This window comes from Acanthochromis polyacanthus, chromosome 19, assembly GCF_021347895.1.
Source record: "Acanthochromis polyacanthus isolate Apoly-LR-REF ecotype Palm Island chromosome 19, KAUST_Apoly_ChrSc, whole genome shotgun sequence".
Taxonomy (NCBI): domain Eukaryota; kingdom Metazoa; phylum Chordata; class Actinopteri; family Pomacentridae; genus Acanthochromis; species Acanthochromis polyacanthus.
The window spans coordinates 7,874,194-7,888,956 of NC_067131.1; the positions used below are offsets into that span (position 1 = coordinate 7,874,194).

Here is a 14,763-nt window from a genome sequence, read left to right on the forward strand (position 1 = left end):
CAGTCTTCTTGGCTGCCTTCTTCTGATCTCGCCTCCTCCTGTTTCCTCCTTCTTTCTTCCTCCCAGACAGTTCAGGATGGGTGTAGTCTGGATGAGAAGTGGGCGAACAGAGAATGCCTGCCCAGCTGGCGAAGGATTGTGCCAGCTGAACGCGGAGTGTTGCAGCCTCGAGCTGTCCACCCACTCCTGCTCCTGTTCTGCTGCGATTAGCCTGCAGCCTCAGCCCCCCTTTAGCCTCCATTCACAAGCTCCCTCAGTCTCAGGTGCAAGTCTGATTTCCACGCAACCTTTCATAGACTCCTCTGTATGCAATGTCCATCTACATCAGTTATGTTTAATGAACCAGTGCATTCAAATTGGGCAGCATCCAGGCAGGCCACTAGGCTTGTTAAGGGATTATTATCCTTGCGTTAGTTTGTCTTGCCTCAGGTTGATGAAATGTCAAAAGCTCTACTTATTAGCTGTGCTAGTACTCAGTGGAATCCCCACTCCTTATAACTAGATCTTTAAAGCCCAAGGCTAGACTTTTCTTTGCTTAGTAATAACTCGAAATTCTTTTAAATACCAGAAATGACACACTGGGAGTGTTGTGATTAAACTTTTGTCTTTTTTTTGTTTAATACAACTTAAAGACAAATCTTTTCAGCTGACAAAAAATATGGTTTTAATCAGGACTGTCAGTGTCAGTCTGACTCTCGATTTAGGCATTGTTATTGTATTCTCTTGAAAGTGCAGCCTCCGTCAGCAGCCCAAAGAAAGAAAAAAGGAGGGGAAAAGCTTCACGAGGAACAGAGAGTGCTGATGTGATGAGCAGTGACACACAGGGCAGCGTTTCATCCCTGTGTTGTAACATGCCTGGGTGCTCCGCGGAGAGTTTGTTTGGTTAAATTTCAGCTGCTTGTTAATGTGTAAATGACTGCAGAGTCTGCACATGTCTTGGCTGAAAGAAGTTCAGCCTCAGCAAATAAAGGCAGGAGAGCAACAAGTTAATCATCTTTGCCAGTAAATGGATGTTAAACGGTGTTAGCTAATATAAAATTCAATAAATAACTGATCCGGTTACAAAGGGGAAGACGTCTGCTACTGTTTGGAAGTTTGGACATGGGTCAGGACACTTGCTTCTGCTTGGACACAGAATTTGGTTAAAATCTTTTAAGTGCCCCAGTTGTTACCCATGAAAGAGGAAACTTTCAAAGCAGCCCTGCCCCAGACAGAGTGGGAGGAGATGAAGATGAAAGCAGATCCTAACTGTGTCAATTTAAGTTTCAGCCTCTATTTTACTTCCACCCAGACCAATAAAGTGACTCGGCAGTGTGTCAGCACCCTGGACTGGTTCGAGTCAAAGATTTCTTTTTGAGTCACCTGCCAGCATCTGAAGGAGACGACTGCTCCGTCTACCTCCCTGCCTCTTCCCTCTCTGCTCCCTCATCTCCTGCTCTCTGTGCTTCTCCCTCCCTCACTGCATTTTTCCCAGGCTGAGGCGTCCGTGGACCCTCTGGCTCCGCTGCTTTCGTCAGTGACTTGGAGTGCTCCGAGAACTTTGTGAACTCTTTGTATTGGAGTGGGGAGGGAGAGGAAGGCGAGCAGTTGATGGGACACAGCCCGGCAGCAGCAGCAGGCTCCTCTGGAGACGGCATCGGGACTCTGAGCTGGAGATGATCCCCCAGGTCATGACAAGCCACCGCCTCAGCCTCCTCACCCCCCTGGCTCTGCTGGGACTCCTCGTGGGGTTTGCACACCTCAGCTATGGCTCAGTCACCGAGGATGAGGATTACTACATGCAGGAGCTGCTGACTAGAGAGCAATACAACCAGGTGCAGTTTCTGGAGAAGCCCGTGGCCTCGATACCTGACAGGCATGAACACTCTAGGCAAAACCCTGCCAAGAAAATACCAAAGGGAAAGGCAGCTGGCAGCAGCAAGCAGACAGATAAACCCACAGCTGATGCAAAATCAGGTAAAAGCATTGCCATGTCTTTGAGGGACAACTTGAGAAAATGTTGCTTTTTTTTTAACAAAACATTTCAGATTCAAGCTGTGTTGTATATACAGCAGAACAGCTTGATCTAGAAAGCCTCCACAAAAGCGTCTTAGCATTTAATAGGTCAATCAGTCAGCAATACTGACTTTTGAAATGTTACAGACTCAAGCTGACAGTAGGGGTTTGTGTGGCTGCAACATTTCAGAAGAGAAAACTAAAGTTCTGCTGAAACTTTTGAGTGAAGTAAATTTATGAACCTTTATTCCCATGAGATGACAGTGCATGGCGGATCATTTTCATATTCTTGTGTTTTCAATACATTTAACATGACAGCTGCATGGATGGAAGAGTTATATTCTGTTTTTAAATGAGAAAAAAAGAAGCATTACATTAAAAAACACCTGTTTAAGAGGCTTTTTGCATTAGTGGTTTGTTGTGAAGTGAAAAACAAATGATTTTTAAAATAAATTGCAGCACAATATTGCTTACACAGCAGCTGTTTCATTACTTTTTCTTAACAAATGTGCCACAGACACTGTTTGATTCACGAAAATGGAAAATCTGAGGCATCCAATTGAACCTTCACAGGCTCCTTGACTCTAAAGGAGCAGCTGAATTCAATTCACAAGGTGATGGATGTGAAGAGAAAAAAACACACAACAACAACGACCTTGTGAGGTAGTTCTCCTCCTCCTTACTCCCCAGCATGCATAGTTCAGAGCCCAGAATTAAAAGCTCCGTGTGCAGCAGAGGTCAGGGCGGCGTTATGTGGAGGTGCCAGAGCACATGTGAGATCCACGCTTGTGGTCCGTGTAGAAACGTACAGCTCAGACCTACTACAGGAGTCACGGCTTATGCAATAGCAGGTTTGGAAGGTATGTTTGAAATGCAGCCAGGTGATTGGAGGATAGTAAGGGGCACTAGGGCTTCCTATTGGCTGGTGGCAGATAATGTAGAGCAGCTGTGCAGACAGTGACCTCATGTTTTAGGTATGTGGCTGCACGTGTTGCAGCAGATACCTGCTGCAGGTGGAGGATGATCACACACGTAACATGCATAAGTCACTGCCTCCATTTGATTTGTGCTGTTTGTGTTAGCTGCATTTTTCATGTTAACAATATCTCTTGTTTTGTGTTGTTGAGTGTAACGGGAGCATGAACACTGACTGCAAAGATTTTTAAATAAAATTATTTACAGCAGCTAAGTTGATGTTAAATGTGGAGACTCTTACTGTCCCTTAAATAAATGAATTAAAATGCTGAACTTACAGCTGCATTGATGCCTTTTATGATACTAACAGTGGATAAAATAACTAAATTGAATTAGAAACTGCATACTCAGAGTGACACACACAAAAAAATACAGTTGAACTTGCCGTTTTAGGTCTTTCTGCTAATGTTTTCAGAAGAAAAAGAAAAGAAAAATTGAGTCCACGCAATGTTTCCAGTGCAGTGGGGCAGAAATACAAAGAAACTATAGGCGAACAAGGTGCAGCAACAACACCACAGATTTCCTGCAGGAGTGCTGCCTGCTGAATGGAAATGCACAATAAACATATGCAAGGTGTATTTACAGCTTCCACCACTGCTGCCAAGTGGCTAAAAATACCATAAGAGAAGCTTTAAGAGCAGTTTTTTATGATTTGGACAAATTTGATTAGGTTGTTTTGATTCAGCTTGGTGATATGATTAATATTTCCACTACCTAGAGAGCTTTAAAGGAGGAAGGAGGACAGAGAAATTGTTTAGTATATATGGAGGAGAATTTTTTTTGTCTGATCTGAAAAGACAATTTTGGGTTCAGCGGTTCATGTACGTACACGATGAAAAATCTTGTACTTTCCGAAAGTGAAATTGAGGGTGAAACTCTTTTTCAAACAACACAGGGAGAAGCAGCCATGCCTTAAAAGTTTAAAAGTGTTTTACATAAAAAGGAATTTGAATGTGTTTACTCTAGCTCGATGTATTCTTCCTGCTGTGCTTTGCTCAGCTGCTGATCACTATGGCTCTGCTGCACCACGCCGGCGTCTTGGTGACCATATGTCGGTGCTTCTCTAAATCTGCTGCGCTGAGCCACATGTGCAGCTCAAAGCCTCGTGGAGGATTCAACCTGCCCCCAGAACCACGATAAAGACTTTCAGATGTGAAGACGGGTTGTTGTCATGTGGGGCCTTTCCTGACCTGAAACCCAGTCAAATAAAAAGCGCCTCACTTCCATCTTCAGTCCCTGGAATGTGACTCCCCTGCCCCCCCATCCTGCCTCTCATGCTGGGTATTTCTGTGATTGATTGGGGCCTTGAGGCAGTTATCTCTTATGTGTGATCACTGTATGAATCTATTAAATCCCTTCAATCTTTTAAACGAGGGTGCAAATTATCGAGCTAATGTGAATGAGAGCTTCACTGAATGTGAGGAGCACAAGAGTTAAAGGTTGTCAAATCCTGTGCCCAGAAATTATCTCTTGGTTCAGTCCCCAATCTTGAATCCATCCATATGTGTAGGACTGAATCCCACTAAGGTTGCTTTTTCTTTCTTTTGTCACCACTATTGCTGTCCCTCTCTATCCTGGCAGCGATGAATCAGCAATTTAAAATGAGATTCAACCTTTTATGGTTCCATTTTAAGAAGAAATGTATACATGTATTGCTCTGTCTTAATGTTTTTCTTTTCCTAGTGAAAACAGTCAACAAAAAGGCAGAGAAGAACAAGAAGAGCCCGCTGACAAACCCAAACAGCATCTCCGAAGGCGACGGACATTACAACTCCATTAAAGACGGTGAGTGAAAAACCAGTGACACTCACTTGTTATGGGAAATTCATGACCTCATAAAAATTCATCTTTTCTCCGACGTGCACGGATCGTTTCTCCACTTCCACAGGAGCTGTTATGATGGGAAAAAAGAACCAAACTCTCTCAGAGATGACAAATATTTTGGAAAAGGCAAAGAGTTTTCAGAAAGCATATTTTCCCTCAGAGGAAAGGTCTGGCAGTAGGAGGTGATGCTCTCAGAAGTGGAGTCGAGCCACAGAGGCACCGATGTCCTCTTTGCCTATGAAACATTGTGTTTGGTTTCCATGGATTACAGTATATTTTCTAAACTGAAGTCCGGATGCCCCAGTAGCCTTCCTGGCATGTCAAATGATAGATTAAACTCGCTCTGCTCAAAGCATGATTCAACGCAAAGCTTTCACCTCAGACTTTCCACAACTAGGAACAGACTGATATAGCCCTTGTTAGACTTATTTACACGGTGTACGACATTTTCTAGCATTATGAGAGGCTGTATTTAATAACGCTGGGAGATTAAGAGCGGCTGCATCGGCCAGCTGTGAATTTATGTGTTTATGTCGGTGCTATTGTAAGGAACTCAGCGAGACAGACAGAAAGGCTGCAAATTTTTAATTTGGCACCGGGGGAACAAGAGCAGAGAGTTGGTTATTCTTGCATGTAGGAAAATGGGAACTGGATGCCGACACGCCTGACATGGCTCACACAGTCAAGATGTGAAAGGCTCAGGGTTCCAAAATCATGTTTTCATGGCTGAAACTGACTCAACAACAGCCTATTTTCTGAATTTGCCATACTGTCAGGGCATCGGCAATGTAAAAACACAAACTTTCTACAGATGAAGAGCTCTGATGCTCAGGCTTGCTAATTGCACCTCCTCCAAAGTGTTAATTATTTGGCTGTTGCTGGACGTTGAGCAGAACACGATTTCCTGCCTCATGCACAAAAACAACTGGGAATTCATTGAACAGTAGATCTAAGACCAACAGGGATTTCCAAAGCTTCAATCGGTGCAAGTTTGAACAGCTTATTCATTATTCCCACCAGATAAATGAGACATTATTGAAAGAAGATGTTTTAGATATAATAATTCATCATATTTGCACTTTTAAGCTGCAGACTCTGGCTTTAACAGAATACTATATCTCTTCAAAACTAGACTAATGAAAGGGAAAAACTGTATTAAGGATTGTAAGGAGGCTTTTAAAGTGCAGCTGTCGATGATTTAGGGTAGAATCTGTCACAACTAGATGTTAAATGAATTTTCTTTTACAGTTTCTCTTTTGAAAGAAGAAATAGCTTCTTTTAATAACTAAAAAAGCTCACTCTCAACCATTAAAACACACCTTTAAACAATTAAACATTACTTGATCGACAGCTGCTTATGCTAAAGTTTAAAACTTTCTACGGGTAGTTTGCTGATTTTAAGCCTTATGTGCTTGTCTAAGATGAATATTTTAATGGTTTTATGAGTAAAATAAAATGAGAAATAGTTCTAATCACTTTGGAGAATATTCATAAATTTAGGAAAATTAAATATGACATCTTTACAGGTGAACTTTGTGGCTTTTACTGCTGTTATATCAATGTGAAATAGTCTCACTATGATATTTAAAGTGAACAGAACACGGCTTCTGTTTAAATTATTGTTACAGGGCTCAGAGTGTTTCCCTTAAAAAAAAAAATCAGTGTAAAAAATGGTCAAAGATTCTTTGGAAGCCCTTTAAAGCCTACCGTCCATAAACATCAAAATATGAATAAATCACACACCTAAAGTATTTCAATATTGTACCACCAGATGTGAAATGAGAGCTCAGGACTAAACTTCCATTCCAGAATTGGTTATGGGCCTCAGCAGCATCGTGGCAAGTGGCCTAGATAGCAACAGATGAGGACTCGACTGTGTGTTTTGTCATTTCTATTGCACTCTAGTGTTGAAACCAGATGGTGTGTTCCTGTGTGGGTCCTTCTTGTGAAGGATTGCATGCAGATGGTGATAAGGGCTTTTGTAACATGGCAAGCACCCATCTACTTTTTCTTTGGTCCTTTGGGCTTCTTTGAGGGCTCCAGTTGTCCCTAATATGTTGTGATCGTTATATTCAGAAAGCCAGCAGGCCTAGAGACTGTAAATATAGGAACCCAGGTCACAAGTACAGCAACACATGTTTTATTGCTGTATAAAGTTACTGTGCATACGACACTAACTGGTCTTACCGGTGGTTTCGCCGCTGGCTTGTTAATCAACTTTTACGCTTCAGTTTTACAGCAGGAATTAATTTGGTTTCAAGCTATGTTAGCTTTATGCACCAATCATAAATTGTCTTACACATGTGTGGATTTGGATGCTGATCTCTTCTGTCTGTGGTTTCTCTAAAAATCTATGTGATTGATGATCTTCATTGTCTCATACATATCCGGAAGGTACGTAAAGCCAAGTTCCTTTCTGAAAAAAAATATAGGCTTCACTGCAGGGCTTTGTGTCCAACATTCAGATGCATGCATTCAGTACAAGCAAGTCCAGATCCACAGTATTCTTCAGGAGAATTCCATTTTTTACTTTGTTTGCAAAGGCTGCCCTGGCCGTGTGACAGCGACATGTGCAACATATGCTGCATGTACAAACAGACCGGTGCCCAATCGGAAATTCTTGCTCTGAACTTCCATTGCTGAGGTCCAGGGAAGTCTGCAAACAACTTGATCTGACCCAAAGAGCCGCTGGGCAGCAGAGACTTCACACGTCAACTCTGATTAGCCCATTTGGCCCTTCACTGGACGATATCCACTGTAGTGTAAAAAGATGAGCCAATCTCACACAAAGAGCTCTGTTTAGCGGACAGCATCTCGGCTTCTGCAACCACTTAAATACAGGCATTTGTTCACATGAACTGCAAACTCCCTCCAGCAGCAAATGAAAGTGTTTGTAGTGATATGCAGCTTTGTTTTTTGAATAACGTGATTTGTGTGTGCTTTTCTAAAATAAAGTGTCTGGAATACGACTGTTTTCTTGCCAGACCATTGCTGGAGCATGACCGGGTATTACTGGAAAGTTGATGGAGTCCATTTCAGCTTGATTATTCATGTTGATGGCTGCTAATTGGGATTATTGGTACTGCTAGTAAATATCTTATGGGAGATTATTTGTGTGCTTTGATCTGAGCTTTAACAAGAATAGCACAATCCTCTTATGCAGAATTTGTGATTTTGGCTCGAACTTTTGCTCTAAAAGTGATCAGTAAGCGGGTAAAGTGACTCTGTGCCTTCCAGTTCTGATTATTTCTGTGATCGGTTTTATTTTTTGCTCCACTACTCCATATTTGCTTTCATTTGGAAGCAAACTCCTCCAGAAAGACTGAAAAAACTGTAATTAAATGAAATGTTCCATGTTAAGACAAATACGAATCCCATTGTAGCTTTTCTGCTTGACCAAAGCTACATCACCACTAATAGGATTTCAATCTCCGTGTATAGTAACGTGCCCGAAAATAACTGTAGACGTGTGCCAGAATAAACAAGAAGCAGGGAGGTTGTTGCTTGGCTGTAGAAGTGCAATAGTGAAAAGTTGATTTCCTGAAGTGCACAACAGCTGCTAGCACTGACAGCAAGGTCAACGACATCTTTAATTTCATACCCCGTGTTGACTTCACGGTTTGTAGTCATGGCTCATATCTCTCTTCATCTTTTCTTGCAGAAAATATTAATGTAATACGAGCCTGACGAATCAGGGAACGACACATAGTGACAGTTAAGACACAATCAAGATGCAAACATGGGTGCTTGCTACATTCTTAGTATCTGGTTGGAGTTATCTAATGAAAACGGAGCCAGCAGAGTTTCCACAAGTCTATGTTCTAGGGCTCCTAAAATGCTGCACTGTAGTGGAAAGCAGCAAAACAGAAATACCAGTCTGTTAATGTGGATGTCATATATTTATGGAGCTATTCAACACGCAGAAAAGACGACATCAAGTTCACACAAAGCTGTAGCTGTCGCCGATTTATGAGGGTAACTTCACACTTATGTACATTTCACTAGTCGTAAGGGTCACTACTCATTCTGAGAAAACAATCTCTTATTGTCTGCCTTGGCTGTGTAGAAAGGCTGAGAAACCAAACTTGATGATAAATGTCAGTTTACATTTTGAACTGTGGCTGTTGAGATTATCATGTTGAATTGTGGGAAATGTACGATCCAGTATTTTGGGGATTGACCCATTCTAGATACTAAAAGTCAGGATGTATCAGGACTTATGCGTCTCCCAACTTTATAAAAGTGCTTTTTAAATGCAGGCTATTGTTGCACGATTTGTAATTGTTTGTCATCATATTTAATATCTACTGATCGGACTACTAGAATAACAACAGCCCAGTGTACATAAATGACTGAGCATCCATTTGAAGTCAAATCATTGTGACAATAGACTATTCTCTGATTCTACAGCTTGTTGCTTCTCAAAAACATCTATAACAATCTAAGTCATCATCTGTAAAGTCTGTTATGTAACACGCATCTCTAAAAGACCTTTCTGACACTGGCAGGTCTTCCTTTGATCGCATTCTACATCTCTTTTACCTTGAAACGTGCTTGACAGGTTAATAGACACGGCTGCGGCAATTTCCCATTTTCTTCCTTTTAGGATAATGATATCGCTACAGTCATTTCCACTATTTAATCATGTATTCAGGGTGCAGGTAGATGACTCTGATAGGCGTGCAATGCAAAATTACAAAAAGCAAGCATTCATAGCGTGCAGTCATTAATCAACCATGAAGCTTTGGCACATTTTAAAAATCCACAGCGCTTTAAACATCAAAGCCACCATCACAGTGGTAAAGTACATTTTAATAGGCTCACCTTTTGTGGTTTGTTTCCCCAGATTTTGACTAATGGAGCTGTTTGCACGACATAATGCATAACAACTTGTTTTTATTAGTCCCTTTCAAGCTTGAAGTATTAAAAGGTGATCAAATTAGCTGCAGAGGAGACTTTCTTGATGAAACAGTTTCCGTGTTGAGGAAGAAACGCAATCGTCACGCTCTGCTTTTAATTTGCCATTTCACATTACTAGAACAAAAAAGTGTTCACAGTTAACTACATGTGTCTACAATATTGGGTTTTCTCTGTGGAGCAGCTATTATTAGATCTTCTCGGGTACAAATGCAGAGTGCTGTCCTCTTGCTTCACACGTTGCAGCTCGCTGTGCAAAGTCTCGATTGCTCATTACTGTTGAGTCAAGCTATTACCAAATGCATGGCCCCTGACCAAGGAGCTGAAGCATCCTGTGCAGAAAGCCACTCTCCCGGAGCAATGCAACACATAACATTACCATCACAAGCCAATTTGTGATTCTCGTTACCTAGAATGCCCTCCCATGGGACTGGAGACACTGAAGATTGATGATTTCCAGCTCCATGCTTCATCTACGAAACGCTACGGCCTCGGTGCACACAGAGGTCGCCTTAACATTCAGGTAAGACGAGAATGTAAAGTGTTGGCGTAGCTCCCTGAAAGCTTACCAGAAACGTTGGAGCTTGCACTGTACCCTGGGCTATCTCATCTTTAACTGTCTTCTAGGCATTTTTTACTCCATAAAGCCACAGTTTAATAGAAATATGATGGGGAGATAGTATCTTTTTAATTTCAGGAGCAGTTTAAGTTCATATTTAAGCTTCGTGAAGAGTTGTTGGCAGTGATAGCTGGCTGCTGCTCCGTTAAAGGTAGATGACATTATTACTCCGTTTCAGCTCACAGCATATTTTAATACTCCGAAGCCAACTAAACAGAGAAACTAATAGTGTCGCCATCAAATCAGGGGCATATCCCCAGATCTAATAAAAAGGACTGGCATCTGGGAGAAGAGGTATTTCCTGTTAGTGCAAGCTGCTCTTTGAGGGTATCAGCCTGCATACAGGCTGCAACAAACCTTCTGCAAGCTGCGCCGCTCCAAATCCAACTGCACAATTAATGAAACACACAACACATGCTCTTAATTTGCTCAAGACGGAAAGGCACACCAAACAACAAAATCCTTTGTTTTGTTGTTTGGTGTGTGTGCACCAGAGATAGTGTCAGAAGAAACAGGAGAAGCACAGAGGAGGCAGATGCTGCCTGTTAAATCAAACCTGAGTCCAGCAACCTTGGTTTATTTTCACTTTTATAGTGGCTATTGTTTGTTTAAATTACAGACACCAACAGCACTGGAATGAATTTAACAGTGGTCCGATAGTAACAAACAACTGAAAATGCTGGAAAACCTAAACAACTGAAACACTAGAAAGAACACAGGTAACACATAGACAATAGATTAGCAAAAATCTCAGCAGAAATATTTCAAAACTGTGTCCCTATCATGCAAGAAAGAATATAATATAAAACGGAGAACTTTCCCCAGTCTGGGATCAATAAAGTTTATCCTCATCCTTCTAATCTTAAATTATCCAACTTCTAGAACTCTTTCTGCTTGACTATCTGATTTGCTTGAAACTTTTTTTATTCATAAACAATGAATATTTAAAGTGGCATCTGGCAAACTTTAGTGACTATTTAATCAAGTATTTTCTAGGATATTTTTTTATTTTTAAAAGAAATTGTCTATCAACCCACTTTCAACCACTTTAAAGCTCCAGAGCCCTGTTTTTCTTGCATTAGGCTTTTTTGTTTTTGTCATACCTGCACAATCATTTATGAAAGTTCAACAAAAATAGCTTTCCCCCCCATTTTTACGACCAATAATTTCATATTATAAAACATTTTATATGCTTTCTTTTGTATTTTTGTGGCATGCAGCTACATATGGTTCAGGAAATGTCACTAGCTGACTTCTGCTTTTTGCTTTTTTTAATTACAGTGTGCTCAAAAATGGGACTTGGTATTACAGCTTCATTTTTTTCATATAATAACTCACCCATCAGACACAATTTGATCGACTTGTTCCAGGATTGCAGATTCTGAATCAATGACATGATGAAAAATAAAAGTGAAAATTTCAGACTTTTAACTTTAATCGTTCCTGAGATATTGTCGATCGAACACCGCCTCAAAAATGCATTGGAAGTGGGTCAGTAGGCTGTTTAGTTTTATCTCTTTATATATGCATAGTTTATGGCCTCTGATGATTCAAGATGGAAGAACATTGCAGTGACAGACAATAATGGGATACAAGGCCAGATTTTTTTCCATTCAAACAAATAGTTTATGAAACATCCCAGGGTTTGGATCTGGATTGGAGTGAACTCCTCAGCCAGAACTTCTTCCATTTTTCTTTTCAATGCCTTGACAAGGAGACCCCCCGTTAGCCGACAGATAAATTGGACAGAAAACATGACCATCTTGGCAGGTAAGTGTTCGCAAACCCCATCCATCATTGAACAAAAACCCAGAAACGCATGAAGCAGGATTCAAAGCGGCTGAACAATTTATGACCGCAACACGTTTCTCCTATAGCGGCATGTGAGTAGAATTTAGACATCTTCAAATTCTTTTCACATGAACATATTTTTTTAGGGAAAATCGGATCAGCCTCTCAGCTTGTTTAACTCACATGATGACCTTTTACTCATCTTTGAGGTGAGGATATGTAAATGCAGACGTGTCGAGTCAGTTTCCTGTGTTTAAACGATGAGCTGTTCTGTGTAAAAACGCATAATAAGAGCGGCGCTTGACAGTTATGATAAAGAGGAGGTGAGATTAAGCACTCGGCATGTATAGTACAGTATGTCATACTGTTTGAGGTGGGATGAGGAAGATAAACAGTGCGGCCTGTCAGCATATGAGTGTGACTCTTCACACATCTTTCGCTGAGCCAAGAGTGTCAGCTGGTACAGTACAAGCTTTATACAGTGGCATTTATTACATTATAATTAGTTCAACATTTTCAGCTGTCAAGGAACCGCTTCCTCACATTACACTGAAATTCAGAAATGCTGGAATTTGGAAAGAAGCGCAGATGGTGCTCATTTCTCAAATTCACTGGCTTCCTTTTGCTCCTGTTCCTTCCTTGAAAGGGGCAGAATCCTGTGTAGTTTGATTAATGTAGCCTGTACCTGTATTAGAAAATTTACAGCCGATATGCTGTCTTATCATGTCAAAAGACACGTTTATCAAGCTGAGCCGATTCTTATCATGACAGCATGTTTGAGATTGCCAGGAGATCAGATTTAAACAGCTCAGTCTTGCTGATTTTTGCATATCTCTCCAGTGCCATCACTTAAATAGAATATACAATAAAAAACAATTCCACCAGTCAGTTCCCTGCACCATACAGAGGCCATATATGCATGTCAGTGTGTACTTATGCAGTAAAATGCTGCTATTTCTGGCCTGCAGGCTGGCATTTATGAAGATGACCTCTACGACGGGGCCTGGTGTGCCGGGAGAGACGACCCGCTGCAGTGGTTTGAGGTGGATGCCAGGAGGCTGACAAAGTTCACCGGGGTCATCACACAAGGCAGGAGCTCCCTCTGGTCGTGAGTAGAAACCCTGCAGACGTGCATGGGGAGATGCAGATGGTTGCGCGGCGAGAATGAGGATTTTCTCGCCCGAGCTAACTTTAAAGGCTGATTTCTGGTGGGGGATTGGCTTTGTGCCATTTGGTGCTGGTGGTGTCTTCTTGGAGGCTTGTTTCATATGCTTGTGGACAGTTTTGGCTGAATAAAAAGCAGTCTCCAAGGAGCTATTTCATTAAGCACATTTGATAGACAGCTGTTTTTTTTTGTTTTTTTTTTGCTGTGTAGAAGCTGGTCAATGTAGCTACTACTTGTTGCGTTAATCACTCAGCTTAGTGTAAATCCCATCATCAAATCCATAAAGAGATAGATAAAAGCAGCTTCTTTAATGCTTTGAGTCCCGCTAATTACCTAGAATTTGTAAGGAAAATTAAAGTCTCCACAAGCAAATACATTTAAAGCAGTTTTTTTGCTTTACACCTGTCTTTTCTCTGGCTTAATTAGTTTTAAATCAGCAGTTAATTTCAAGCACAAGCTGGCAACAAGTAGCTTTTACAAAAACAAGAATCTGACAACTCTGCCAGTGGGTCTGTAGAACTGCTAAGTAGCTCACAATAACAATACGCTGACCCAGATGGAAATTCCTTCCTCTAATAAAAATGTTCAAATAAGGTTCTGCCAAGTTCTAGTAATGTTTCCAGCAGGAATTTTAGCTTTTATAGTCTCTTGAATGTCCTTTTTAAAGGTAGGATAATATTCTCTTAACACATTCTCAAAATGTTTGGTGATAACTTGAAAACATCATTATTCTCTATTCTTTAAATGTTTTCTAAATGTTGCATTAAGAACGTTTTTCTGTTATCATCATGTAACATTGCAAGAATGTTTTATGGAAGAACATGATGTGTTACCTCAACCACATCCCCAAAACATCCTCAGAATGTTCTTATTTATGTTTCACAATACAAGAACTTTTTAGAATTTTGAATTGAGAACATTTTTCCTTTGTTACCATGTGACATAATCTAAAACATCCACTGAATGTTAAATTTTAACTTTTAACCTTATGGGAGCATTATTTTAAATTCTAAAAATGCTTTAACATGCTCTAAAACGTTGCTCAACAACTAATACGTTTACTGTCAGCATCTCCACAACTAAAAAACAACTGTCCAACTAATTCAAACCAATCTAACCTTAAAATTAATTCAGGGACTCAAAAATAGATCTTCGTCTGTCAAAAGACTACATTTAAAGTATCTACTGTGTTTTGTTCAGCTGGACATAACGTGTACTTTGGGTATAAACAAAAATCTTAAATGGATCCAAAACTGCCAAAACTGATCTGACGTATTTTCATAGAAAGTTAAAATGTGCTAATTGTTACTAAACACCTAGCATAGTTGATTTTACATGATTGTATGCACCAAATTTCATATTAGTTGTTGAGACTTTTCACTCAAAACTCCAAATAATCAGACTGGTGGAGGAAATTTTAAGGGATCACTGGAGTCGGCAGGATTCATCCTTGGTGGCCATGAAGGTCTGTACAAAC

The 14,763-nt window shown here is 40.6% G+C and overlaps 1 protein-coding gene across 1 annotated transcript in view; it reads left to right on the top strand.

Annotated features, from left to right (window-relative positions):
• Positions 1–1,281: 1,281 nt before the first annotated feature.
• The window catches only part of cpxm2 (carboxypeptidase X (M14 family), member 2), a 31,940-nt gene continuing 18,458 nt past the window's right edge, over positions 1,282–14,763 (top strand). The window contains exons 1-4 of the mRNA XM_022190938.2: positions 1,282–1,956; positions 4,654–4,755; positions 10,125–10,234; positions 13,090–13,229. Coding sequence (XP_022046630.2) covers positions 1,656–1,956; positions 4,654–4,755; positions 10,125–10,234; positions 13,090–13,229 — 653 coding nt within the window. The 5' untranslated portion in view covers positions 1,282–1,655. The remainder of the gene's footprint in view (positions 1,957–4,653; positions 4,756–10,124; positions 10,235–13,089; positions 13,230–14,763) is intronic.